A 26,980-nucleotide genomic window follows, 5' to 3' on the forward strand; every position below is an offset into this window, starting at 1 on the left:
GTGTCACAGAATAATGAGAAGTCTTGATAAACCGCTGTTAGTGGAGTGTGGCGCCTTCACGTAACACAGGGGGTATTGCAGACCAGGCTGCACACTGACCATCCGACCCCCTGATTGCTCAGGGACCACATTTGAGCTTGATGAGGTTTCTTTCCAGATGACAAAGGTCATAATGTATTCTTAACCACAGGTAGGCTGCCCAATAATAATATCTACAGTGCCAGTGATCTGAGTGGAGGACAATCCCATGACAATGCCGAATGGATAGTGCTAAAGTATTATGCATTTTAGTATTTAAGCAGACGCTCTTATCCAGAGCGATTTACAGCTCAGATTTTTTCACCTAGTCGGCTGGGGAATTCGAACCAGCGACCTTTCAGTTACTAGCCCAACGCTCTTAACCGCTTAACTACCTGCCTGCCTATCCCCCCATCCTGTGCTAGTTGGGGATGAGGCGCATACTGACGAGTGGGATTGGGGCTACTCATTCATGGTGGATGAGGACAGATACCTGACATACATGTTTGAGATCAAAGGGAATATGATATAAAAATGTGCTTAAAATAAGCAAAAGTCAAACTGTAAAGACTAGATCATATGCAGATGAACAGCCCTTCCCCATAATCTTTTCAAAAAAGCTCAGACTCTGTTTCCTTTCCTTGTAAAATAATTTCCAATAAACTTTATTTATACACAAACTGAGTTTGAAATTGCCATCTTTTTAACACATACAATAAAAAACATTTCTAAAAGACAGCATTGGCCTTCACTTGGTCTGTCAGCTACCATCTTTACACATAACTTGTTTTCAACAAAGTTTTCAACAAATGATCGCTGTTTAATACAATATTACAATATGCCCTCAGCGGTTGCTTCCCATTTTTAGGTTTTTGTTTAACTTGTCAAACACAGTGCATTCATTATCAATGTCTATACATCTCTATATTCAGAGGACGAGTCCTAGAGATAAGAAATATTAAGAAAACAGCAGAAAAGAAATAACAAAAGGACTAATATCAACTGCTACACAATTCATTTCATTTTCATAGTTGTATTTTTTTTTGTTTACAGAAAAAAAGTTGGTCTTAAGGCTTATGCTGAATCATGTGGATTGTTTACCAGGAAATATAAGGACCGCAGAAAGAAAGCTGCAATGACATACTGCCCTTTTGCATCAAACTGAACAAAACAGATATTAAATTCATCACCATCATTCAAGAAAATCTATTCTTACTACTGTACTGAAAAAAGACAATCGAGAGGAAAGTCATGTAAAAGAAAGAAAGCAAGTGACCAGAAGCGTGTTAGTCTTCCCAAGTTCCATCCTAGTCTGCCTGAGGGTGCATTAAGAAGACATTCAACACACACCACGGGAATAACTGCATCTCCAGCATTCATATTATTCACAAGAATGTTTCAGCAACTGGTTCTGGAATGTACTCTGATGGAAAGACGGCATCCATGGCTACCTGCATGAATTGTTCTTATTGGTAGTAGTCAAATCATGACCGTTGTCAATGAGAGTATATATACCTCAGCTCATCCCATGAGAGAGAAGTCGTGTTCCTGAGAGCCCTGCCGATGAAAGCGTAGCAGGGCTGGGGTGGAGTGTTGAATGCTGGCGGTAGAGGGGAAAAAAAGTATCCAATTAACAAGATTTTAATTTTCTTCAATTAGGCTCAAATCTAGTTCTGTACAATCCCTCTCAAAGACACTCGGCTGACACTCTTCTCGATCAGGGTCCTCCTCTTCCTCCCCCTCTTCACCCTCCTCATCACTCTCGCTTAGAGGTCCAATGCTCGTCCTTCCCAGCCCCTCTGCTGGTGAACATGACCCTCTGAAATCCCCCCAAAAAGGCTCAAGGCCCATGCAAACGTCCCCTCCAGAAGCCAGCCTCCCACGCTCCTTACAACTCAAGGGTTCTGTACTGCGAGTCTGGAAAGACACAAATAGGAGACAGATTTGAGAGAGCGAAAAAGGCCTTGTTCACACATTTTATCATCCCTCTCTAGAAAAACAAGAGCAGTCTACATTCAGGACTGCATTCAAACCACACATCTTCTCTATTTACAATAAATAAATAGGTCAATCAAATGAAACCAAGTTGATATAACTGGCTAGGGGAAGTGGGTAATTTGTAACATCATACATCATCTCTGTGATTCTTTTAACATGGGCGCTAAAGTTTTTCAGTTAAAATGTGACAAACAGTAGAAACAAGGGTGGGAGACTCATGGGCGGCGCACAATTGGCCCAGCGTCGTCCAGGGTAGGGGAGGGGATGGCCGGCAGGGATGTAGCTCAGTTGATAGAGCATGGCGTTTGCAACGCCAGGGTTGTGGGTTCGATTCCCACGGGGGGCCAGTGTAAAAAAATAAAAATAATAATGTATTCACTAACTGTAAGTCGCTCTGGATAAGAGCGTCTGCTAAATGACTTAAATGTAAATGTAAATGTAATATGATACCACATCTCCCTGAAAATGAACTCGGATAGTATCGCCAACTTTAATATAGGGGGCTGAACTGCCAAATACTGTAGAGGTCTAAGCCTATTCTTGTATACCTGACTCATAAATGTGGCTTTTGAAAGAGACTATTCTAAACTTAGCCAGAACACAACTGTTTTACATATACCACATGTAAATGTTTAGGGGGAAATTAACCTACAACCTTTTAGTGTAGTGTACCACATTATATTAATGTGGGGGGGGGTGACTGGGTGGACTAACAAGGGAAGCCAGACTTTCTCCAAGACATTCAGCAGCTGCATGCAAAGTATATGCAAATAAATTCCAGAGTGAGTCTTGGTGTACAGTACAACAGTGGGCTGGCATTGCCTACAGTCAGAGCCATTCAAACCCTGCCAATCACCCAAACTCAGGGGCTGAGCGTAGAGCATGGGTGTAAAAGAAGAGACAACTGTGGCATGGGACAATGGGTAACAAGAACAATTATAGGCAGGTGCTGGTAGAGCACGGCGCTTGTAACGCCAAGGTAGTGGGTTCGATCCCCGGGACCACCCATACACAAAAATGTATGCACGCATGACTGTAAGTCGCTTTGGATAAAAGCGTCTGCTAAATGGCATATTATTATTATTATTATTATTATTAGGTGTGGTCTGTATTCTAAGAATGGAGGTATGGGTGACAGGTTTGCCTCATGTACTGATGTTATAAAAATAAATGGTCCATCTCGCTGATGAATTGGAATGTTTCTTTCTTACAGTACGGTTAGACTGTGTGGTTTGACAAGCTTAATAAGGATGCCTTTTAATCCTTAACCTTCAAATAACCAAACTTCCTCTGGCTAGAAGATAGCATGTTCCACCTTCACCAATCTACATACAGCAACCATTTCTATTCATTTCCTGACCCGCAGTTATCTTCTGTTTACCTGAGTCATCTTGGTGAAATCCAGTACTGGCCGGGCAAATGGTCTGTCTGGGTCACGGCGTCGCTTCAGGCCCGGTTTGAGAAGGAGCAGGTCGCAGGGCTGGGAGTGGCAGCGTGGGAGCTGAGGGGGGATGGCCCGGCGAAGTGAGGACGGGGTGCTGCAGGCAGAGGAGGGCGAAGCAGGCACAGCCGGAGGGGGTGCTGCACGCTGGGGTGGAACTGGAGGCGGGGGCAGGAACTGGGCGGCAGCTTCTCTGATTAGGACAGGGGACAGCGAGAAGCGTCGTTGCGGAGGAGGGGGCGGGTGGAGCGGGGAGGGAGAGGATGAGCAGGACGACGGGGAGTGGAAGAAACAGCAGCAGGCACCTCCTCCAGCAGTGTCACTTGGGTCCCATGGGAAATTCCAGGGCAGTGGGGAGTCAGGGGAGAGAGCAAGGCTAAAGAATGTGGGGCTTGAAGAAGAGTGTAGAGAGGAGTTTAGAGATGAGCTAGGAGCACGAAGCGGACAAGGCCCCCCCGCTCCCCCTCCACTGTGGCATTGGCGATTCACAGGTGTCCAGACCCTCGACGCGCTGGGTCGCCAGGTGTAACGGCAGCGTGAAAGGTCCTCTGGCACGGACAGTGAGCGACAGTGGCGTTTGGGGGGTGGCGGGGGGGGAGGGGGTGCACCGGGAAAAGACAGGTCCGTTACTGAGGTGCTTGGGACCAGGGACCGGGGCAGGGCTTCCCCCTCTGGGAGGTGGGTTTCGGGGGAAACCAGAGGGACAGGGCCAGGGGGGAAGCTGGAGCTCAGCACACCCTGCAGGCCAGGCTTGGAGGGCGGGCAGAACTGCCAATAACTGCTCTCTGTGAGGAGAAAGAAAGATGATACCATTAATAGAAATTACTGTCAAGATTTATTTACTTAAATTTTTTGTGAGAAAATGGACAAAAGGCAATTCATTCCTGATACAATGTAGTTGGCAACAACCAACAGAGAGAGAGAAAAATACAAAGCGGTATCATGATTCAACTTTTACAGGGAGCTGTTATGCATTAAACACAGTAGACTGACTCCTTTAAAGAGACATTTCACCGCTGGTCTTTCACTGTAAATGTCCATTAATATGTTATTAACACATAAATGTGTCGACAATCGAGAATTGCCGGGCCTCCCGAATGGCGCAGCGGTCTAAGGCACTGCATTGCAGTGTTGCGGCGTCACTACAGCCTGGGGTTCGATATCAGGCTGTGCCGTGACCGGGAGTCCCGTAGGGCGGTGCACAATTGGCTCAGCGTCGTCAATTGGCTCATCGCGCTCTAGCGACTCCTTGTGGCAGGCCGGGCGCCTGCAGGCTGACTTCGGTCATCAGTTGAACAGTGTTTCCTCCGACACATTGGTGCAGCTGGCTTCCGGGTTAAGCGAGCAGGTGTTAAGAAGCGCGGTTTGGCGGATCATGTTTCGGAGGACGCATGACTCGACTTTCGCCTCTCCCGAGCCTATTGGGGAGTTGCAGCGATGAGACAAGATCGTAATCACGAAATTGGTGAGAAAAAGTGGGTAAAAATTCACACAAAAAATTAATATATATATATATAACGAGAATTTTCTCACTACACGTAAATACGAGCGTTTCTGCATCTCACCGGTAGAAACGGGCCATCTACATTTCCTGGTTGTAAGCAAACCACAGAATTTATAACGATTTCAGGAAGTAGTACCACCCCTGTCGACGTGGATCCAGTTGAGAATGGGTGTCAACAGGTAGCTAACGTAACACACTGGACCAGCCACTCGTTCATAGAACATCAGCTTGCAAATAACTATTTATTTTTCTTTTTGTGTGAACAACAACTGTAAAATGTTGTCATGGTGTGGTGCTCAGTACCTGGATGTGCAAACTACAAGCAAGCACAGGCTGCTTGGGTAACATTTCATCTGTTACCTTACTAAGAAGTCAAGCAGAGGTAACGTAACCACTTTAGGAACTATACTGAACAAAAATATAAACGCAACACGTAAAGTTTTGGTCCTATGTTTCATGAGCTGAAATAAAAGATCCCAAAAATTGCCAATACGCACAAAAGGCGTATTACACTCAAAGTTTGTGCACAAATTTGTTTACATCCCTGTTAGTGAGTATTTCCCCTTTGCCAAGATAATCCATCCACCTGAAAGGTGTGGCATATCAAGAAGCTGATTAAACAGCACAATCATTACACAGGTGCACCTTGTGCTGGGGACAATAAAAGGCCACTCTAAAAATGTATTTATTTATTTTTATTTCACCTTTATTTAACCAGGTAAGCCAGTTGAGAACAAGTTCTCATTTACAACTGCGACCTGGCCAAGATAAAGCAAAGCAGTGCGATAAAAACAACAACAACACAGAATTACATATGGGGTAAACAAAACGTACAGTCAAAAACACAATAGAAAATCTATATACAGTGTGTGCAAATGTAGTAAGTTATGGAGGTAAGGCAATAAATAGGCCATAGTCCAAAATAATTAGAATTTAGTATTAACACTGGAGTGATAGATGTGCAGAAGATGATGTGCAAATAGAGATACTGGGGTGCAAATGAGCAAAATAAATAACAATATGGGGATGAGGTAGTTGGATGGGCTAATTACAGATGGGCTGTGTACAGGTGCAGTGATCGGTAAGCTGCTCTGACAACTGATGCTTAAAGTTAGTGAATAGATAAGTGTCTCCAGCTTCAGAGAGTTTTGCAGTTCGTTCCAGTCACTGGCAGCAGAGAACTGGAAGGAATGGCGGCCAAAGGAGGTGTTGGCTTTGGGGATGACCAATGAGATATAACTGCTGGAGCGCATACTACGGATGGGTGTTGCTATGGTGACCAATGAGCTAAGATAAGACGGGGATTTGCCTAGCAGTGATTTATAGATGACCTGGAGCCAGTGGGTTTGGCGACGAATATGTAGTGAGGACCAGCCAACGAGAGCGTACAGGTCACAATGGTGGGTAGTATATGGGGCTTTGGTGACAAAACGGATGGCACTGTGATAGACTACATCCAATTTGCTGAGTAGAGTGTTGGAGGCTATTTTGTAAATGACATCGCCGAAGTCAAGGATCGGTAGGATAGTCCGTTTTACGAGGGCATGTTTGGCAGCATGAGTGAAGGAGGCTTTGTTGCAAAATAGGAAGCCGATTCTAGATTTAACTTTGGATTGGAGATGCTTAATGTGAGTCTGGAAGGAGAGTTCACTGTCTAACCAGACACCTAGGTATTTGTAGTTGTCCACATATTCTAAGTCAGAACCACCGAGAGTAGTGATTCTAGTCGGGCGGGCGGGTGCAAGCAGCATTCGATTGAAAAGGAATTCAGTTACTGTTCGATTGAACGTTAGAATGGGCAAAACTAGTGACTTAAGCGACGTTGAGCGTGTTATGATTGATCGGTGCCAGGCACACCGGATCCAGTATCTCAGAAACGGCCGTCCTCCTGGGCTTTTCACACACGACAGTGTCTTGGGTTTACCGAGAATGGTGCGACAAACAACATCCAGTCAGCAGCAGTCCTGTGAGCGAAAACAGCTCGTTGGTGAGAGAGGTCGAAGGAGAATGGCAAGAATCGTGCAAGCTAACAGGCGGTTCACAAACAGACAAACAACGTTGCAGTACAACAGTGATGTGCAGAACGGCATCTCGGGACACACAACTCATTGGTCCTTGTTACGGATGGGCTATTGCAGCAGGCGACCACACCAGGTTCCACTCCTATCAGCTAAAAACAAGAAGAAGCGGCTCCAGTGGGCACGCCATCACCAACACTGGACAATTGAGGAGCGGAAAAACATTGCCTGGAACATGACAGTGAGTTCAGTTTACTTGAGTGGCCTGCGCAGTCCCCAGACCTCAACCCAATAGAGCATCTTTGGGATGAGATGGAACGGGCTGTTCGCAGCATGAATGTACCGCCGTCCAACCTGCAGCTATCGTATCAGCATGGACCAACATTCCTGTGGAACATTTCCAACACCTTGTAGAATACCCCGAAGAATTCAGGCTGTTCTGGAGGCAAAGGGGGGTCTGACCCGGTACTAGATGGTGTACCTAATAAACTGTCCGGTGAGTGTATAGGCTAGAGAGAATCAGCGAACTCACACAAACACACCTCCAGCGTATGTCAGACACGAGCAAATATTTATCCTTTCCTTCAAACGTATTAAGAAACCTAGGCCTACCTTAGGCTTTCCGAATGTAGGCGACAAGATAATGAATTGGCAAGGAAAGTATGAAGGGGACAGCTATGCTATAGTATGAAGATGAAATTGACAATCACACCAAAATACAGTAGCCTATGTAGTGATAGCTGACAAGTACAGGCTTTGAGGAATCATCACTGTGTTAACAAACCTCCAAACGAGCTTCAACGCCATACAACACTCCTTCAGTAGCCTCCAACTGCTCTTAAACACTAGTAAAACTAAATGCATGCTTTTCAATCGAACGCTGCTGGCACCCGCCCACCCGACTAGAATCACCACTCTCGACGGGTCTGACCTAGAGTATGTGGACAACTACAAATACCTAGGTGTCTGGTTAGACTGTAAACTCTCCTTCCAGACTCACATAAAGAATCTCCAATCCAAAGTTAAATCTAGAATCGGCTTCCTATTTCGCAACAAAGCCTCCTTCACTCATGCTGCCAAACATGCCCTCGTAAAACTGACTATCCTACCGATCCTTGACTTCGGCGATGTCATTTACAAAATAGCCTCCAACACTCTACTCAGCAAATTGGATGTAGTCTATCACAGTGCCATCCGTTTTGTCTCCAAAGCCCCATACACTACCCACCACTGTGACCTGTACGCTCTTGTTGGCTGGTCCTCACTACATGTTCGTCGTCAAACCCACTGGCTCCAGGCCATCTATAAATCACTGCTAGGCAAATCCCCGCCTTATCTTAGCTCATTGGTCACCATAGCAGTACCCACCCGTAGTCTGCGCTCCAGCAGGTATATCTCACTGGTCATTCCCAAAGCCAACACCTCCTTTGGCCGCCATTCCTTCCAGTTCTCTGCTGCCAATGACTGGAACGAATTGCAAAAATCTCTGAAGCTGGAGACTCTTATCTCCCTCACTAACTTTAAGCATCAGTTGTCAGAGCACCTTACCGATCACTGCTCCTGTACACAGCCCATCTGAAATTAGCCCACCCAACTACCTCATCCCTATATTGTTATTTATTTTGCTATTTTGCACCCCAGTATCTCTATTTGCACATAATCTCTTGCACATCTAGCATTCCAGTGTTAATACTATTGTAATCATTTTGCACTATAGCCTATTTATTGCCTTACCTCCATAACTTGCTACATTTGCACACACTGTATATATATTTTCTGTTGTATTTTTGACTTTATGTTTTTTACCCCATATGTATCTCTGTGTTGTTTTTATTGCACTTCTTTGCTTTATCTTGGCCAGGTCGCAGTTGTAAATGAGAACCTGTTCTCAACTGGCTTACCTGGTTAAATAAAGGTGAAATAAATAAATAATAAAAAAAATCACTGCCAACTGTAGTTTCTGTTTTAAGAAGACTCCCTTTGCATGATCAGCCTAAGGTACATGCATGCAATACATTTACATTTTAGTCATTTAGCAGACGCTCTTATCCAGAGCGACAGATCACATAATGTGGTTTCCTGTTGGGGGATGTATAAAACAAGGGGTCGTGAAGAAGGAAACCCTTCACCAGGCACTATGGTACTGTTGTTCCGTCTATTTAACTTTATGAGCAGTAGCCTACTTTTTGAGAGGTGGAAAATGCACACACCTATAGCCCCAGTGCCCAGTGGGGCTGCCTCCCTCTCCCTCTCCCTCGCTAATAATGGCTTGAATAATAAGGGCTTGAATAATGGGCTAGTCCGAGGAGTTTTCTAAGCAGAGACCATGGCGTGTTTTTTTTTAAAGATGAGACAATGTCAGCTAGCATTCAGACCGCATGACTGTACACTCTCAGTCAGTAGCATTTGGACATACGGGTAGCTACGCTACTCCCCAGGACAGGCATTGAGTTAGACAGTTAACGGGCTGTTTGTTGAATGAACATTCCCTGATCAATCCATCCCTGCATCACATATTTTACATTACAAAATGACTGTGTTATTATTATGATATTACAGCTGTTATGATCAGCACATTTCAGTTATGAATAGGCCTGCACCTTGGAAATCACCTACTGGGCTATGGTGTCACAACATTTTGGTGCAAAATAATTGAATAGGATAGCTAAATGATCTAAAATGGTTGCAGTGCCAGTGCACTTAGTTGTATTGGTTTCTATACCACCAGCTTAGCGAGTGGTTCCCCCAGTGATGTCACAGAGCAATTGACAGAAACCAACTGTTTTTCAAAATGTCTCTGCAAATGAACATAAAAAGTAGTCTTGTTTTTTAAATGAGGTGAAAATAGATTACTATTGGTTGTTAATAGGCTACTGGGTGGTTGTTGAGTTGTTTTGTAACAGTTGTTTGCTCTATTAAAATGTTTCATATACTCCCTTTAACAACCAATTCCCTTCTGTCATTTGGAATTCACCCCCATTACCCTGTGCCCGTGTCAACATGGCACAGCGCAGAACCAAAGTTACAAAGCCTAATGCAAGACATTGCTGAATCACGGGCTAAGTGGCTATACTTGTACATACTCACCAGGCATCAATCCATCTGTAGGCCAGCAAATTCCTAGGTTGTTGGGGTCCAGCAGAGACTGGAAGACATGTTGATTTAGAGGAGACCTGTACGCTCACAGCACAGAAAAAAACGATCAGAAAGGCTCAATTGACAGCAAGAGAAATAAATGGTAATTAACCCGAGGACTATATTACAGTCAAGACAAGCAGTCATAGGCTGACACATAAGTGAAGAAACCTTACCACGTTGAGGGCCGTTTGGTGAGTGTTGCCGTTCAGACTATGTTTCTGCAGACGCTCGACGATCAGTGTGACCATGGCATGGTTGCGAGGAGCAGGGGAGGTGGGTGAGGTGGAGGGTAAGGGGGGTGTCCCTCTGTCTGTTCGTCCGTCTGATTGTGAGCGGCAGAGCTATTCTGGCACCTCCAGTCCTCCTCTGGGCCAGGTTGCCCTGCCCAGTCTCACTGGGACATGGTCATCACTGTAGTCAGTTCACCTGAAGGGGAAAATCGGACACACAACAGGAGCCCTGTTACCACTTTTGTTTTCTCAACAGGAAAAGGCAGTACAAGGGTCACCTTCATTAAGCTCCAAAACGGTAGCAGGTGTTTGAAACAGTGGTGGTACCTCTCAAATGGGAAAGCTGTTTAATGCTTTAGGACATTTGCAATAATCCCATTTTCATCATATTCTGTACAGTTTGCCATATTCACTTTGGTGACGCATCACTTTCTCTGTATGTTCTGACTGATTAGACAAATTAGGCCTATATGTCAAAAGTCTCCAGACCTAAAAGATGGAGACTGATTTTGAGATGCTCAACCACTGACCAAACCTACAGGTAACATGCTCACTAACATATTCAGACACACACTAACTCTGTGAGTGCAGAAAGAATGGTGACAGGTGCCTGGGGACAGCATGAAGCCTCAAGGGGCCTGCTGTTCGGGGCTGACCTGCCTGATGAGGCCCCTCTGAGTTTCTTGAATGGTCGGTGCTATCCGGAATCCTTGGGACGTCCCTACCACATTGAAGCTGAAATTTAAAAGGGTTAAGGTTAGGGCAAGGGTTAAGGTTATGGACATCCCATAGATTCCGGATAGCACTGATCACATGTCCAACAACCAGAACATTTAACCAAAAACGAATATCTCAACCAGTAACCTTAAAGGGATACTTTGGGATCTTGACAATGAGGACATTAATCTATTTCCCCAGAGTCAGATAAACGTGTGGATGCCATTTTTATGTCTCCGCGTGCAGTTTGAAGGAAGTTGCTAACTAGGGCTAGCGGAATTGCTAACAAGCATTAGCGCAATGACTGTAAGTCTATGGCAATAGAGAGCAATAGTAATGGCGTCTTTTTGTAGGCACTAACGCCGCCATTGTTCATTGAACAAAGTCCATGGGGAAAATTAATAGAGTTTTTATAGGGTTTTTGGATAAATGCCGAAAATAAGGTCTGTGGTAAACAGGCTTAGGAGATCTTATACGTTTAGTTCTATGATATAATCCTCAGCAGTTAATGTCACTGTTTGTGCATTTATGTAATAAAACAACATAATGCACATAAAGGCTTCATAATTCATAAAGATCATGTTAACTGACATATCTCATAGAACAAAACGTATAAGATCTCATAAGCCTGTGTTAACCACAGACCTTCTTTTTGGCGTTTATTCGAAAACCCTATTCTTTCCCCATTCATTTTATCCATTGGAATGGCTGAACGAACCAGAGGTAAATCATTCCAGTTTTTAGGACTATAAGCTGGCGAGCTCAATGACTGGAAGTCTATAGTATCTGCTAGCATGCTAGTAGGTACCCATGGACGTCCAGTCATTGCGCTAGCAGATACCCATCGACTTCCAGTCATTGCGCTAACGCTAGTTAGCATTGGCTCGCGAAACTTACTCCAACTTCCTTCATACTGGACACAAACATAAAAATGGTATCCACGAGTTCATCTGACTCTGGGGAAGAAGATAAAGGGCCTCATAACCTAAATCCATTAAGTATCCCTTTAATGGTGGATATGTGCATTTGAAAGGGGGTCATACTGAGGTCCAATCTTGCAAAGTATTTTTGTATTTATTATGGATCCACATTAGCTGCTGCCAAACCAGTAGCTACTTTTCCTGGGGTCCAGCAAAATCAAGGCAGTTACATTACATTTCACAACACATTAAGAGTGTACATTAGGTGTGTACCCTCAGGCCACTACTTTACTACCACATATCTACAACACAAAATCCATGTGTACGTTTGTGTATAGTGCGTATGTTATCAAGCTTGTCATGACCTATCAATTGGCATGCTCTTCACCTCAATGACATTTGCAATGGAACAGATTGAGAAATAGCTAGCAAGTTAGGTAGCTACCATTTTGAGGGGGGCATTTGGAAAGCCAGAATGACGGCTAAATAGGGATAGCTAGTAGATAAATTAGCATTAACTGGCTACCCTGCTGTCCATTACAAACATTTCAAGTGAGCAATAGTAGCTATTCATTCACAATTATTATATCGTAGTTTTGAAGGACGGTCTAAACCCGTTCACATGATATTAAGCATTATCATAGCTAATTCAATATGGCTAACGTTAGCGGAATAGCTATCTAACACTGGTAGCTAGTAGTTGATTTAACGTTAGATCCAAAACAAGCCGCCCTGTGACAATCTGATGCTATGCCGCTAACCGGTTAGTTAACGCAAGCGCAAATCCTAATTTCTATGGCTAGCAAGCTAACGTTACCTCAGCGTACGTCCATTTAACTGATTACGCAGATTTGCAGACAAACACACATACACATGAAATCAACATAGCTTGTTGGCTTGCAATAAATAAACAATTAAAATATGACTCCCTCCCCACCATCTGATTCAATCCCCTTGCTATCGAGGCTGGCGAGCTATTGCATGCATGTATTGCTACACCCTAGGACCTCTGTGCTGTGTCTAGGACGCGTGCTAGCAAAACACGGCCATGCAGAATATGATGCAGTGAGCTATTTTTCTGATTAATGAAGCTGATATCAATAACCTTTCTTTGTAACAGCTACTTGATTTAAATGTCGTTCTTACCTTAACCAAGAACACAACGGGACCTCAGGCCTTGCACACACGGGTTAAATACTGCTGGTGAAGGATAAACCAATTTGGAGCCTGTGTAGCTCCCGACTAGTCAGCGGCGCTAGTGTTCGGCTATGGGTCTCTGATGTATTGACCTATTAAAAACATACCATGTACCAGACCATCCGTTGATTACAATATCTGGAACATAAAATGTAATATGATCAGCGTGACAAATATCTAAGATACTATCGCTCTTTGTAAAATACCATCGCCTACAATCAATTCACCCAGTCGTCCATTAAACAAAAAAAACAACGTTCACACGCCCGTGAGCGATTGGAATTCATAAATAACATTTGTGTGAGGGGAGGGGGGGGGGAAGCAGTGAGTATTCAATAATTCAAACAAAATAGTAGACATGCAATAGCTCGGAATTTTTAATGGACTAAATATATTTAAAAAAAAGTTACATTTCTAAATTGTCGTATTAGGAAATTGCAAAAATTGGACTGAACCGACAAACTGTTGTGGGACTTGTAGTTCGCTATATTAGCATCAGTTTAATTCACAAATTGATGATACCTGACAAATAATGCCAGGGCGCCAACATTGGAATATATAACTTTATATTAGGCTAAGGTGCATTGATCATCCCACTACAATACATTTGCGTCAAATTGTCGGGTATTGGTGTGGCAAGGAAAATAAATAGGGAGCGTATATTGTCATCTTGTGGCTGCTTGGCGTAATGCAGTTAGTATTTCCCCAGTCCCCCCCGATCACCAATCCTGGAGAATGATAAAGTCCAGGAGACTCATCTTTCGAGACACTGCCTACTTAAAAAAAATAATTACGTTGTGGGAAGCTCACATCTGAGAATTGTGTGGAAAAAGGTCCATTCTTCACATGTTCAATTTGGAACATATCTTTATTAATTTCACTCTGCATCAGTACTCAGGTTGTACAAAATGACAATTAAGAAAAACAAAAATATACTAAACAAAGTGATAGCATTTTCCCCATCGACGTTGTTTTTAGAAAAACAGCTAGGTAGGCAGGCAGGAGAGGATGGTGCATGATACCTTAGAGCCTGACAGTCAGTTGGGTCACAGACAGGTGAACATGGTGATGTGGCTGGTGGGCCAAATGCAACAAAGCCAAGACTTCTTTACTCTTTAGAGAACAGAATTGGGAGGGTCAGAATATAATCCTTGGTTTTAGAGAGGATAGGAGGAGTGAAAACCTAACGTATAACTAAATGAAGAGCGTCTGCTAAATGACGAAAATGTAATTGTGACAAAGGGAACTTAAAACATTGAACAAGTAAATGGTGCAAAAAAGTTAATTACAGTGGGTCCAAATAAACATCAATGTAGGTACATGATTAGTGAAGCAGATACTGCTTAAAAATGTGCGATACAAAACAATAAATGTGTAAAAAGTGACCCCAAACTGACATGATTACAAGAAGTGTGTGGTCAATATTTTACAGCAATCATCCCTTTCACAGTCAGCACAACACCCAGTGCAACCCTGCAAGTCTATTAGGATATACCCAAAAGATCTACCGCTGGGACTGACAGCCATGATCAGTATGGCTTCCACGGTAGCCGGTCTCCCTGTTGATCGTGGGAGTGGTCAGTTTCCAGGAGAAATCTCAGCCATCCCACCACATTCTCATCAGCTGTTAGATGACTGCTAAAGGCGTACCCCAAGCCTGTCTGGGAGGATGGGAACTGAGGACCAGACACATCCACCTAAAGAGAGGCAAACCACATGAACAGATATCTCCAAACACAAGACAACGCCTGCTAACCAAAGAACAGTAAAAAACTGACACACCTGGGATCCATGGGGAAACAACCAGGGACTGTTGATTGACATTCCTGCAGGTTTAGTGGAGAAGGGGGCTTTAGAGTCTGATGGCATCCCTCTGGCCCGCTCTTTAGCGCCACAGTCTTCATATAGCTCACAATTCATCTGCTCAAGCAACCCCTGCCTGCATATAGTCAAGAATTGATGAGGTCAACTTAAGACAAGCAAAAACTACTACAAATGTAAAAACACCCAATACCTACAGTTGGTCAACAGGGTCTTGTCCCTCAGCTTCTCCCTGCGCTTCAGACAGAGGGTCCCATGCATGCAGAGCTCTCCGCCAAAGACGAACCTGCATGTCCCAGGATCGGCGGCTGTATTTTCTATATTTGTTTGGAGTGGATGGGTGCAGCCCAGGGATTCTCAGACGCCTTGTATCAGATAGAGTGGAGACAAGCGTGAATAAATGTTCCACCTACTCCTCACGGAGACTTACATTTATAGCCATCTTTTGAGTTTAAGGACTAATCCAATAAATAGTTCAGTAAATGTGTTTAGGGCTCTTCACAGGCCATTAGTTACCCTTTAGAACCTAGTTACCTTGCCCTTTTCCAATTGCAAAAATAAAAATGTAATGTAGAATAAATCAGTTGTCATACTTGGGAACTTGTTCCAGGTAATTCTGGTAGCCAGAGGTGTTCTTGCCGTACTGAACCTGTTTCTGCCGTCGTTTCAGAACCGATTCATTGCCTTCCATGTGAGCTGGATCCAGGTTCCGTGGGGCCAACCGCATCCCTGACTGGGACCTAGGAAAACAAGCCATCAGGATTTCTACTAACATTGCTTGAAATAATAGTGCATGGAATTTCCCATCTAGAGAGAGAACATGTTATACATTTCAAAAGAGCAATGTAATGTAGAAAGGTAAATGGTTCAAGTCAACTGATTGAGGTACTGAGGCCCTTCATATAGGAGTCCTTAATTGTGCTCTATAGGCTGACAAGAAAATAAATGAGTGGGTTCCTACCTCCTGATACCATCCATGTCCTCTGTTCCAACAGCAACACTGGCAGTAGACATCCTAAGGATACATCGCTCAAGGATAGAGGACCTGATAGGAAAAGCAACCAGACAAAAGTTCAGGTTAGAGTAGTCAAGGTAAAAATCAGGAAACAGACCTAAATGGAAAGGGACTACATGAACTTGGAAAGGGACTCCAATAAGAAACTAGTTTGTTTTCCTTTGCTAGTGTGCACTAATGAATACAACCCTTATTAGAGCAGAAGTCCAAGGAAGGATCTGGAATACCAGTCATGAATAGTACCTGCGTAGCTTTTGCATAGCAGTGGCAGGTCCTCTTCCTCCATTCATGGGAGAGGGAGGCATGGCTGGGGCTGCATTACTAGAAAAAAAGGGAGACAGTAAGTAACCATTGATTAAGTGGACTTTTGACTGGCTGAACAAACATTTAATATTAGGAATAATTAAGGTTAGGTTTAGGAACAAGAGTTAGGTTTAGTATAGTTTTAGTGAGGTTAAGGTTAACGAAAGGCATAAAAGTTAATTGGGGTTAGCGTGCCGCCTTCCACCACCATTCGTTTCCTGCCGGACAATATACTCTAAATATGGGGGGCATAATAAATACAAATATACTCAAAGTAAAGCAGACATATTTGGCCCTAAATCAGCTTCTCTGGGTAATTTTAGTTTGACTGTCGTGTTCACTCAGCAAAATAAACGTACCTGACCAGACTGTCATACACAGAGCTACATCCTGGGAGAAGCCAAGGTTCAGGGCTACTTGAATAAGAAGGTGGTCTGGACCTGAAGCCTAGAGGCAGCGCTGGAACGCCAGACCAAAGAGGCATTGACCAACCCCTAAAATAGCAGTACACATGGAGCAAAATGTTGCTCAATATAAGTGAATAATAGTTTTTGTTCAATTATACTACTTACCATAACTTGAGGGTAGACTATAGAATTTGTCAGAACCAATTACGTCATATTGATGTAATTAGTGACAGATAAAACAAAAAACATTATCTAGCGGTGGTCGGCCACTTCAAGGTGATGGGATTTTCGGCCATGCACATATTGAAAATAGCCTAATCATCTTCAATGTAGAGTCGATTTAAAATACACATGATGAATGACCAAAAAAAACACATATATATATATATATATACACACACACAGACCTGGGCTCCATAAACGGACCTTGAAATGCGGTTTCGACGCTTGTTGACATTATACATTTGGCTGCTGCCACGCAGTAAATTCGCCATTACTGCAAGGACAGGTTTTAAATTAACCCCAGGTGCCATCAGGGCGGGGCTGCAGGGGTGTGGCACCTGCCCCATCTTGGGTGCGTTCAGTTCGATTGAACGTTTGATACGTTGCATGTTTTTTGTCATTCTATCATGTGTAGTTTAAACTACTGTATATTGACTGGGTAACATTTTGGTCCTTGCTCCCTGTGTGCTGCTAATTTAGGGTTTGTCAATTTCTCTTTGGTCCATTCGTCACGCATGCCAGATCTTATGCCACGTTCAAGTGCTAGTCGGAACTAGGAAACTCCGATCACTGACTTCATAATTTAACCACGTTTTTTTTCGAGTTTGCAATAACTTTGGTGCGTCTTGAAAGCACCATATGTTATATAAATGTTATAGTCGATGACTCTAAGTCGATGATTGATGCATGCAACATCTGAGCAGGGAATAAGACCATAATTATGTCTAAAACCCTTATTTCTATAATTTGGCCTTGTTCGAGAGGATCAAATCCGTAATGTATCATTGGTAAATTGTGACTGACTGACTGATCTACAAATAATAATGAGTAGTATGGTGAGTGATAATGGACATAATTAAGCATCGTGAAGCTACTTATACCTCTCACAAATCCACCTAACGTCTTCGTAGCGCCATAAAATACCGAGATGAATTCAAATGGACAGTCAATGGAGACAAGGCCTCAAACTGCCGACGCTTTCACGTGACGTGACACGTACACGTCACGTGTCAGTTTGCTTGTAAATTTATTATGAACGATTTTACCATGAACGCCTTAAAAACGTCTACATGTGCTATGCTTCAGTGTTAAAGTGTCTGTTTAGTTTATTATTAAAAATCTCACCATGAATGCCTTACAAACGTCTACATGTACATGATTTTGTAAAAATAATGTACATTGCCAGAGTAAATCTAATCAATTTCATTTGTTGATTTAGCTAAAATAGGCATATCACCTCAATACAAAAATGATTAGGCTAGTTGATATCGCAGCCAGCCACCATTACTGTGTAGATATGCCTATTTCTCACATCAATACAGACACAAGGGCTTCTTTGTTCGAGGTAGCCCTATTCAGAAATAAGAGGTAGCCTAGGTCTCTATTGGCGCATTCAAAACAACTCAGAACTCGGCAATCTCTGACTTCCGACTTCAGTGCGTTCAAGACAACTGGGAACTCTGAAAAAAATTAGCTCATCCAACTCTGAATTCCAATTCAGAAACTCGGGCCTCTTTCTCTGACCTGAAAATCACTAATGTCATGATTTGACCTCGTTTTTTCCCCAGAGTTCCCAGTTTAACAGACACAATCACTGTCACCATGCAATGCATAGGCTATACATTTCTGTGGAGATGTCTTATGGTTAAAAGTAGGGCTCGGATTGAGGGGCTATGTGAGGATATAGGCCTAACCCTTGTTATAGAGACAGGTAAAAAGCATACATTATCCCTTGTTTGCTTAGCCTTAGAAAAAACAACGGTCCAGATTATGTAAAGCGATCTAGGCTATAACAATGATTAACTCCACGATTACTTCCGCATAGTCTACTAGCCTATCGAAGGTCTTGCTCAGCCTCAACATGGTTTCTTGGTAGACCTATAGGCTTATGAAAACATTCACTTTTAAATGCAAAGCAAGTGTCACTATCACAGGAAAATATGTTTGTTTTATTAAATGCTCTGCAATTTAGAATATTAGTGGTAAACTATGGCTATAGCAAAAGACCAAAAAGATAGAATCGGTATGGGTCTATCCATAGACCAAACAGCTTAACAGATAAACACTTTATTATTCAGGAGAATCGCATTGTTTCAGGCTATTCATTGCAGTGCAGTTGCGTTCTTACGTAAGAACAGAACAATGTTGATGGTGACAGCATGGCGATGTCGCCCACCACGAGGAGACAGCCAGTGTTGGTACTGCTGACATGGCGATGCCGCCTACAGCGAGGAGGAAAATGCAAACAGTTATCATCTGAGATGTTTATATTGACCTTAACGGATGGTGACCCCAGCTAGGAGCTCAAGAGCAGCAAGGTTTCCCAGGTCTCGCCTTCCTTTCGTCGTTCTTCCAAACCAAGTCATTCGCCCGGATGTTGAAGCTCTTGGTCCCCTCCTTGATTCTCCTCTGGTAGCTCTCCTTCTGTTCTCCTGTGCTTGTCCATGTTCAATCTCACCTTGATTGATAACATAAATAAATGCAATTTATATTTCATATTATTACAAATACATCACTTACCTATCTCTTGGAGGGCCAGAAAATAAATTAACAGCGGACAATCATTTTTACCTGGTCAAAAACCTCCACATCCTTCTCAGGCTGTGCCTAAAGCTGTCCCTTTAAGGTGTTTTGATCTGGTTCGACAACTTCCACCACATCAGGTGGAGTTTCAGTGATCTGAAAATATGTTATAAAAAATTTGCAATAGACAAACAACACTAAGTCAATCACAAATTTGAAATACTACAGTATATCCAATAATTGTATATACAATTGCGTTGTTTACCTCAGTCAACAGCTGCAGCTCCCGTCCATACAGCAGGCGATAGGGTGAGTACTCTGGAGGCCTGGACGCTGCTGTTGTGTGCAAAGAGAATGACCTTCAGGTTGTCCTCCTACCATTCCTGGAATCCGTCAAGGGACTTGCCCATGGCAGTCTTGAGGGTGTGGTTGGTCCGTTCATCCAAACCTGGAGGAGGGGGTAGGAAAGGGATATCTATTGACAATGGAAGATATTGAAATGTCTGATTATGTACCATGGAAAAACAAAAACTAATTGTAAAAAAAACTAAAACAAACCATTGGTGACAGAATATAACCTATAACATCCGTACCTTGTTCCAGAGTTCACGACCTTGGTCACTCAAGATGACCTCAGGAGAAACGTGGGTGTTGAAGATGTCCATCATCGCCTTGGAAGTGGCCTCGCCAGTCTTGTCCTTGATGGGTATCATACAAAATAAAATCCATTTTTGGTTCCAAGCACCCTTTTTAAATGGGTTACAGAAGGGAATTTAGAGTTAAGCACGTTCTCTTCCTTTACAGACCTTAATGGGTATTGCCTCCACCCACTTGGTAAAATAATAGTTCGCCGTCAGACACCAGCTGTTGCCATTCCTGGATTTCGTGAAGGGTCTGATGAGGTCCAACCCTAACATATAAAAAGTAGCATGTAGAGTGATTAGAAACAAATGTTTATTGAACCAATACTCATGAGTTGTTGTTGTTGTTGTTGTTTGCTTGCTTTTGTTTAAAGTACCAGTTCTACAACATCAAACAGAGGCAGATGTCATATTGCAGTTTTCCCCCAGGCCAAGGATACAGGAGGTGAGGCCTAGGAAAATAAAGGCTGAGTCGGCTACAGTCCTGACAGCCTCACCCCACAAGAGGTTCCTGGAGGATAAGGCAAAAAAAATAACAAGAAAGAAGGAAGAAAGCAAAAGGGGAAAGAAACCAGTGACACAGGAAAAAAGCTGTGGCGCCACTGAAAAAAGTTGTTCCAGGTTCCAAAACCATAACAAACACCCTAAATGAGCTCTTCTCTGTTACCGGTGGCGACTGGATACAGTGTCAGAGTTGGGCTCACGAGCTATGCTCAAATTTAACTGGGGTGGGATTATTTTGCAACCTCTATTTCATTGAAAAAATCTGGGAAAATACCATTGTGTTAAATTATTGTTATGAAATGTTTAATGTGTGTGTGTTTAATCAATATTGAATCAGTTATATTCCAATGAATTTGTAAAAAAGAAAGAAAAAAAAAAGAAAAAAAAGATACATTACAAACTACTGAAAACCGTTTGCTCTTGAATTTCATTTTAAAGACTGCAGGGATTTAAAATCGTGCCTTATTCAAATTATAAGGAGTTTAGTTTAACTGTACATAATGGAGTGTAAGGTAAAGGTAAAAGAAGAAAGATCATGTATGTGCAGGTGAGATATAAAATAGGGACCATTCTGTTAAACCCCATGGCATCATCTACTATTAGCTGGGCAAAATGCCCCTTTCCTAAAAAATACATTTTAACATTTCAACTGTAGCCATTTATTTTCCTTTATAGTTTGCTACCCTAAGCATGGCCATCATCCACCTAAAAAATGTTTCTCCAAACTTTGATTTTTTGTGTCAGCTATTAGACATTGATATTGGGGGTTGTCTTCCCCCATGTTACCCTAGCTTCTTAAAATCAGATTTTAAACCTATCCCTAACCTTAACCCTAAGCTTAACCTCACTGCTAACCTTATGCCTAACCCTAAACTTAAATTAAGACCTTATGCCTAACCCTAAACTTAAATTGGCCCCCCAAATGACAACCTCACATCTAAATTTATGAAATTTGACTATATAGCCTATTTTGGCTTTGTGGCTGTGGTAGGCTAACTAGTGACAACCCTTTGGTCCGGCATCCCAGTACTCTTAAAATACTTCATTTAATAGCTAGCTAATCTTATCTGATGTACAGCAGATAATAATGAATATGATTGTTTACCATAATGAAAGCATTCAATTTTTCCATCTTATCAAATGATTAATGACAAAAATTATAAGAAAGGTATCAGATTTTGTTTCGAAATCACATTATATGATGAATCTATGACTTGATATAAATAGCCGATTACTGTATATTTTATGAGTAATAAAATAAAGAAATGAGTTATGTTATTTAATAATGAACTATGGGTTATCTGTTTTATGTGACAACCGCAGTATCAATTTCTAGGTGTCAGGCAGTGACAGTGGTGCTAATCCCAAAAGAAAGGCTACAACGAGGAACAAGAAGTCTATTGGCAAAGTGATGAAAATTGCATTTACTTTGGCCTAACGGTGTGGGTTATGTATTTTATTTTTCATGGCGTCCTCAACATTACAGTTTTAAGGGCAACAATAGCCTACATTTGTTTCCAACTCGCAGGATTTCCATACGTGAGCTTTCAACAGCACAGAACGTTGCATCAGCACCAGTTCGGAAGTGCGTCAAATCTTTACAGCATTGTTACGTCATCACTGATAAACGTTGAAACGGATCAGAAACCGCTGGAGCAGTTCAGTCTGATCCTCGCTAGTGCTGGAGGAATGCGTTCATTTTGGCAAGGAAATGTGCTGATTTTGCAAGGAGATGGAGAATAAAGAGTGCAAGGTAGGCATGTTATTTATTTTTTAAAATCTTCAATTATAGTAATTACTGTGGATTAAATATTGTTTAACAAATGAAATAATGTGCTATTCATGCTGTAATATCAAACTAGAAAGCCTATGGCCAGGGAGTCATGAGAGTTGGCTAAAGGTACAGTAGAATCTGCTGTGGGTCAAAGGTTATGGCATCACCTTCATAAATACGTCCTAAATGGCACCCATTCCCTATGTAGGCTAGTGCACTACTTTTGACCAAGAGCCATAGAAAGGTTGGCTGACGTCACGAAAATGATGCTCGCGCATCGATGGCCGGAAGTCGTGTATCTTGTTATGATTCTGAACCTCAGCTAACAACAAGCTGCCATGTGGGGAATCGTAGCTCTGTGGCATGTTTCAGCTCATTGTATGGTGTTATTGATACCATGTCTTGTTTTGAGGTGTTTTGACTGATATCATGTCTATGCAATGGCTAAAATTCGCTACCTAGCTAACCAACAACAACTGTAACAATGTATTTGAGACGAGTTCATTGTTCAAATGTATTTATGGTTGCAATAAACATTTAGAGACTAAATATAGTTTACATGTTGTCAACAGTCTAAGCAAACCCTGTCTATTTTGCCCCATAGTTGCATGCCAGTTTTGTTGCTAAACAACCAACCCCTCTATAGAGTCCCACAGTGGAGGTGTCATAATACCCATAAAACCTAGCGGTCAAACAGGGAAATGGTTCCAATCGTTTTTCCACCATTCATTTTTCCCATAGGCGATTTTAGAAACACATAAAATAAGGGCTGTATTTCGTGTAGGCTTACCCTGGCGTGACGTTTTTGTAACCATGTAAATCTCTCTCGGACAAGGTGACTTTTATCAGTATATTCGGCTCCATTTACTCTCAGATTCGAAAATGCTAATTAGCATCAAAGTAGACATCATGCAAAACTACAAATCCCTGCAAGCTCCTGCATGTCATCTCTAGCTGACACCTTTGCTAACAGGTATTGTGTCAATTTAAAACTTGCACATACAGTTCACAGAATTGTCAATTTAAAGAAATGCAGCCAATTTATTCATATACTACATTTAGCTAACATTAGATAGTTAATCCAGAGATTCTTACCTTTGCCTCGATCAGCATGATCATCATGGCATTTGTAGTTCTTTATGATAGCCACATTAGCAGCTAATAAGCATTACATTTTTGGGAGGTAAATACAAGAGAATATATTGATAAGTCACCTTGTCCTAGAGAGATTTACACGGTTATCAAAACGTCACACCAGGGTAAGCCTACACGAAACACAGACCTTATTTTAAGTGTTTCTAAAATCCCCAATGGGAAAAATGAATGGTGGAAAAACTCAATTGGTAGAGCATGGCGCTTGTAATGCCAGGGTAGTGGGTTCGATCCCCGGGACCACCCATACGTAAAAATGTATGCACGCATGACTGTAAGTGGCTTTGGATAAAAGCGTCTGCTAAATGGCATATTATTATTATTATTATTATTATTATTAAAACGATTGGAACCATTTCCCTGTTTGACCACTAGGTTTTATGGGTATTATGACTCATACTGTGGGACTCTATAGGGCTCCAGCCAAAATAAGTGCACTATATTGGAAATAGGGTGCTATTTCGGACACAAGCATAGATATGATGCATTATGATGTGATCACTAGAAAGGATAGAGCCTCTGACCATGGCAATTTGACTGGTAAACTGAACTGTACACCTGATATGATGTTCTGGTGATTCTATTTCTATGAATATGATGCATTATGATGTGACAATGAGAGTTGGGTTAATGGTGCTCTCAAGGCAACCGGGAACTCGAAGAAAAAAAACTAGGTCAAATCATGACGTCTGTGATCTTCAGGTCGGAAAGTCGGAGCTCTAGAAAGATGCCAGAGTTTCCGACTTGGAATTCCTTTTTACATTTTGTGGTGGTAATTTTACCCCCTTTTCCTCCCCAATTTTTCGTGATATCCAATTGGTAGTTACGATCTTGTTACGATCTTGTCTCATCGCTGCAACTCCCCAGCGGGCTCGGGAGAGGCGAAGGTCGAGTCAGGCGTCCTCCAAAACATGACCCGCCAAGCCGCGCTGCTTCCGACTTGGAATTCCGAGTTGGATGACTGTTCAAAAAGATTTTTCCCAGTCGGAGCTTGTTTTTTTTCCCGATTTCCCAGTTGTCTTGAACGCACTGAAGTCGGAAGTCAGAGATTTCCCAGTTGTTTTGAACACGGCAAAAGGCGACATAGTAGGTGGCATCTAAACATGACTTTGTGCTGTCTTTCAGAGGTCGGAGGTCAGTGGGAATGACCTCACCCTCATAGACCTGGATGACCCCATCAATGGTGCTGATGTTATGAAGGAAGTCAAGTAAGTGATTTACACTAATGACACATTTGTGACTGGTTACAGGATCACATAGGCCTACAGATTCAGTAGTAGGTCAAAGGTCACCGCCTATGGAGAGGTAGGCCCAGAGCTATGTATTTATAGAGTTGGGACATTGAGATATAAACTCAGCAACAAAAAAAGAAACGTCCTCTCACTGTCAACTGCGTTTATTTTCAGCAAACTTAACGTGTAAATATTTGTATGAACATAACAAGATTCAACAACTGAGACATAAACTGAACAAGTTCCACAGACATGTGACTAACAGAACAAAGGGGGGGTCAAAATCAAAAGTAACAGTATCTGGTGTGGCCACCAGCTGCAATAAGTACTGCAGTGCATCTACTCCTCATGGACTGCACCAGATTTGCCAGTTCTTGCTGTGAGATGTTACCCCACTCTTCCACCAAGGCACCTGCAAGTTCCCAGACATTTCTGGGGGGAATGGCCCTAGCCCTCACCCTCCAATCCAACAGATACAGGCTCTTCGCTGACCATGGCAGAACACTGACATTCCTGTCTTGCAGGAAATCATGCACAGAACGAGCAGTATGGCTGGTGGCATTGTCATGCTGGAGGGTCATGTCAAGATGAGCCTGCAGGAAGGGTACCACATGAGGGAGGAGGATGTCTTCCCTGTAACGCACAGCGTTGAGATTTCCTGCAATGACAACAAGCTCAGTCCGATGATGCTGTGACACACCGCCCCAGACCATGATGGACCCTCCACCTCCAAATCGATCCCGCTCCAGAGTACAGGCCTCGGTGTAACGCTCATTCCTTTGACGATAAACGCGAATCCGACCATCACCCCTGGTGAGACAAAACCGCGACTCATCAGTGAAGAGCACTTTTTGCCAGTCCTGTCTGGTCCAGCGACGGTGGGTTTGTGCCCATAGGCGACGTTGTTGCCAGTGATGTCTGGTGAGGACTTGCCTTACAACAGGCCTACAACCCCTCAGTCCAGCCTCTCTCAGCCCATTGCGGACAGTCTGAGCACTGATGGAGGGATTGTGCATTCCTGGTGTAACTCAGGCAGTTGTTGTTGCCATCCTGTACCTGTCCCGCAGGTTTGATGTTCGGATGTGCCGATCCTGTGCAGGTGTTGTTACACGTGGTCTGCCACTGCGAGGACGATCAGCTGTCCGTCCTGTCTCCCTGTAGCGCTGTCTTAGGCATCTCACAGTACGGACATTGCAATTTATTGCCCTGGCCTCATCTGCGTGAACATGCCTTAGGCATGCTGCAAGGAGGCATGAGGACTGCAGATGTGGCCAGGGCAATAAATTGCAATGTCCGTACTGTGAGACGCCTAAGACAGCGCTACAGGGAGACATGACGGTGGCAGACCACGTACGGGCATCTTCGCAGTGGCAGACCCTGGGCATCTTTCTTTTGGTGTTTTTCAGAGTCAGTAGAAAGGACTCTTTAGTGTCCTAAGTTTTCATAACTACCGTCTGTAAGCTGTTTGTGTCTTAATGACCGTTCCACAGGTGCATGTTCATCAATTGTTTATGGTTCATTGAACAACATTTTACATTTTAGTCATTTAGCAGACGCTCTTATCCAGAGCGACTTACAGTTAGTGAGTGCATACATTTTCATACTGGCCCCCCGTGGGAAACGAACCCACAACCCTGGCGTTGCAAGCGCCTTGCTCTACCAACTGAGCTACAGGGGACTAGCATGGGAAACAGTGTTTAAACCCTTTACAATGAAGATCTGTGAAGTTATTTGGATTTTTAGGAATTATCTTTGAAAGATCCTGAAAAAGGGACGTTTCTTTTTTTGCTGAGTTTATGTAAACATTACATGACACAGTAGATATCCATATGACAGCTGGCTCCCCATGGTCAATATTGACATTTTAAACAATGCTATGTAACTGAACATCTATAATTAGAATGTACTTATAATGAAAGGATAAATGAAAGGCTCCAAGGCGCTAACATGGAGTCCTTTTAAAAGTTGGCAGAATTCTCTAAATATTTGGCTCTGGATAGGCCGAGTCATCTCAAGAGTATTGGAGCCTATTCTATATATCTATTCTAATTCTAGAATGATTCATTCTAATTCTATGATTCTAATTCTATAATGGGAACACATCCTCACACTCACATTATAGCAGTGACCTAAGAGAGATTCCTTTTTCTCTATCTAGATCCCATAAAGATCACAGGGAGGCTGAGAGACTGACCAAGTTGGACG

General features: G+C 42.8%; 2 protein-coding genes across 4 annotated transcripts; both read right to left on the reverse strand.

The window, feature by feature from the left end:
• Nucleotides 1-652: 652 nt before the first annotated feature.
• Nucleotides 653-13,441, reverse strand: fam53c (family with sequence similarity 53 member C). Of its 3 annotated transcripts, XM_084177524.1 has the most exons (6): nt 13,131-13,441; nt 11,004-11,082; nt 10,291-10,543; nt 10,067-10,152; nt 3,398-4,242; nt 653-1,935 (listed from the first exon to the last, which is right to left on the reverse strand). In XM_084177524.1, exons 4-6 carry the CDS (start codon nt 10,071-10,073, stop codon nt 1,660-1,662), a joined length of 1,128 nt encoding a protein of 375 aa, XP_084033650.1. In that variant the 5' UTR covers nt 10,074-10,152; nt 10,291-10,543; nt 11,004-11,082; nt 13,131-13,441; the 3' UTR covers nt 653-1,659. The 3 variants fall into 3 exon arrangements, with proteins under 3 accessions (XP_084033650.1, XP_084033651.1, XP_084033649.1); XM_084177525.1 differs by lacking the exon at nt 11,004-11,082; XM_084177523.1 differs by lacking the exons at nt 11,004-11,082; nt 13,131-13,441 and having other exon boundaries at nt 10,067-10,124; nt 10,291-10,446.
• A 591-nt stretch (nt 13,442-14,032) lies between these two features.
• On the reverse strand, nt 14,033-17,227 carry slbp2 (stem-loop binding protein 2). The gene is made up of 8 exons (XM_084177558.1): nt 17,135-17,227; nt 16,680-16,814; nt 16,261-16,338; nt 15,964-16,047; nt 15,596-15,742; nt 15,200-15,367; nt 14,964-15,120; nt 14,033-14,878 (listed from the first exon to the last, which is right to left on the reverse strand). Exons 1-8 carry the CDS (start codon nt 17,182-17,184, stop codon nt 14,711-14,713), a joined length of 987 nt encoding a protein of 328 aa, XP_084033684.1. The 5' UTR covers nt 17,185-17,227; the 3' UTR covers nt 14,033-14,710.
• Nucleotides 17,228-26,980: the final 9,753 nt, after the last annotated feature.

The sequence above is a fragment of the Coregonus lavaretus genome (assembly GCF_964263955.1).
Source record: "Coregonus lavaretus genome assembly, chromosome: 15".
In the NCBI taxonomy this organism is placed as follows: domain Eukaryota; kingdom Metazoa; phylum Chordata; class Actinopteri; order Salmoniformes; family Salmonidae; genus Coregonus; species Coregonus lavaretus.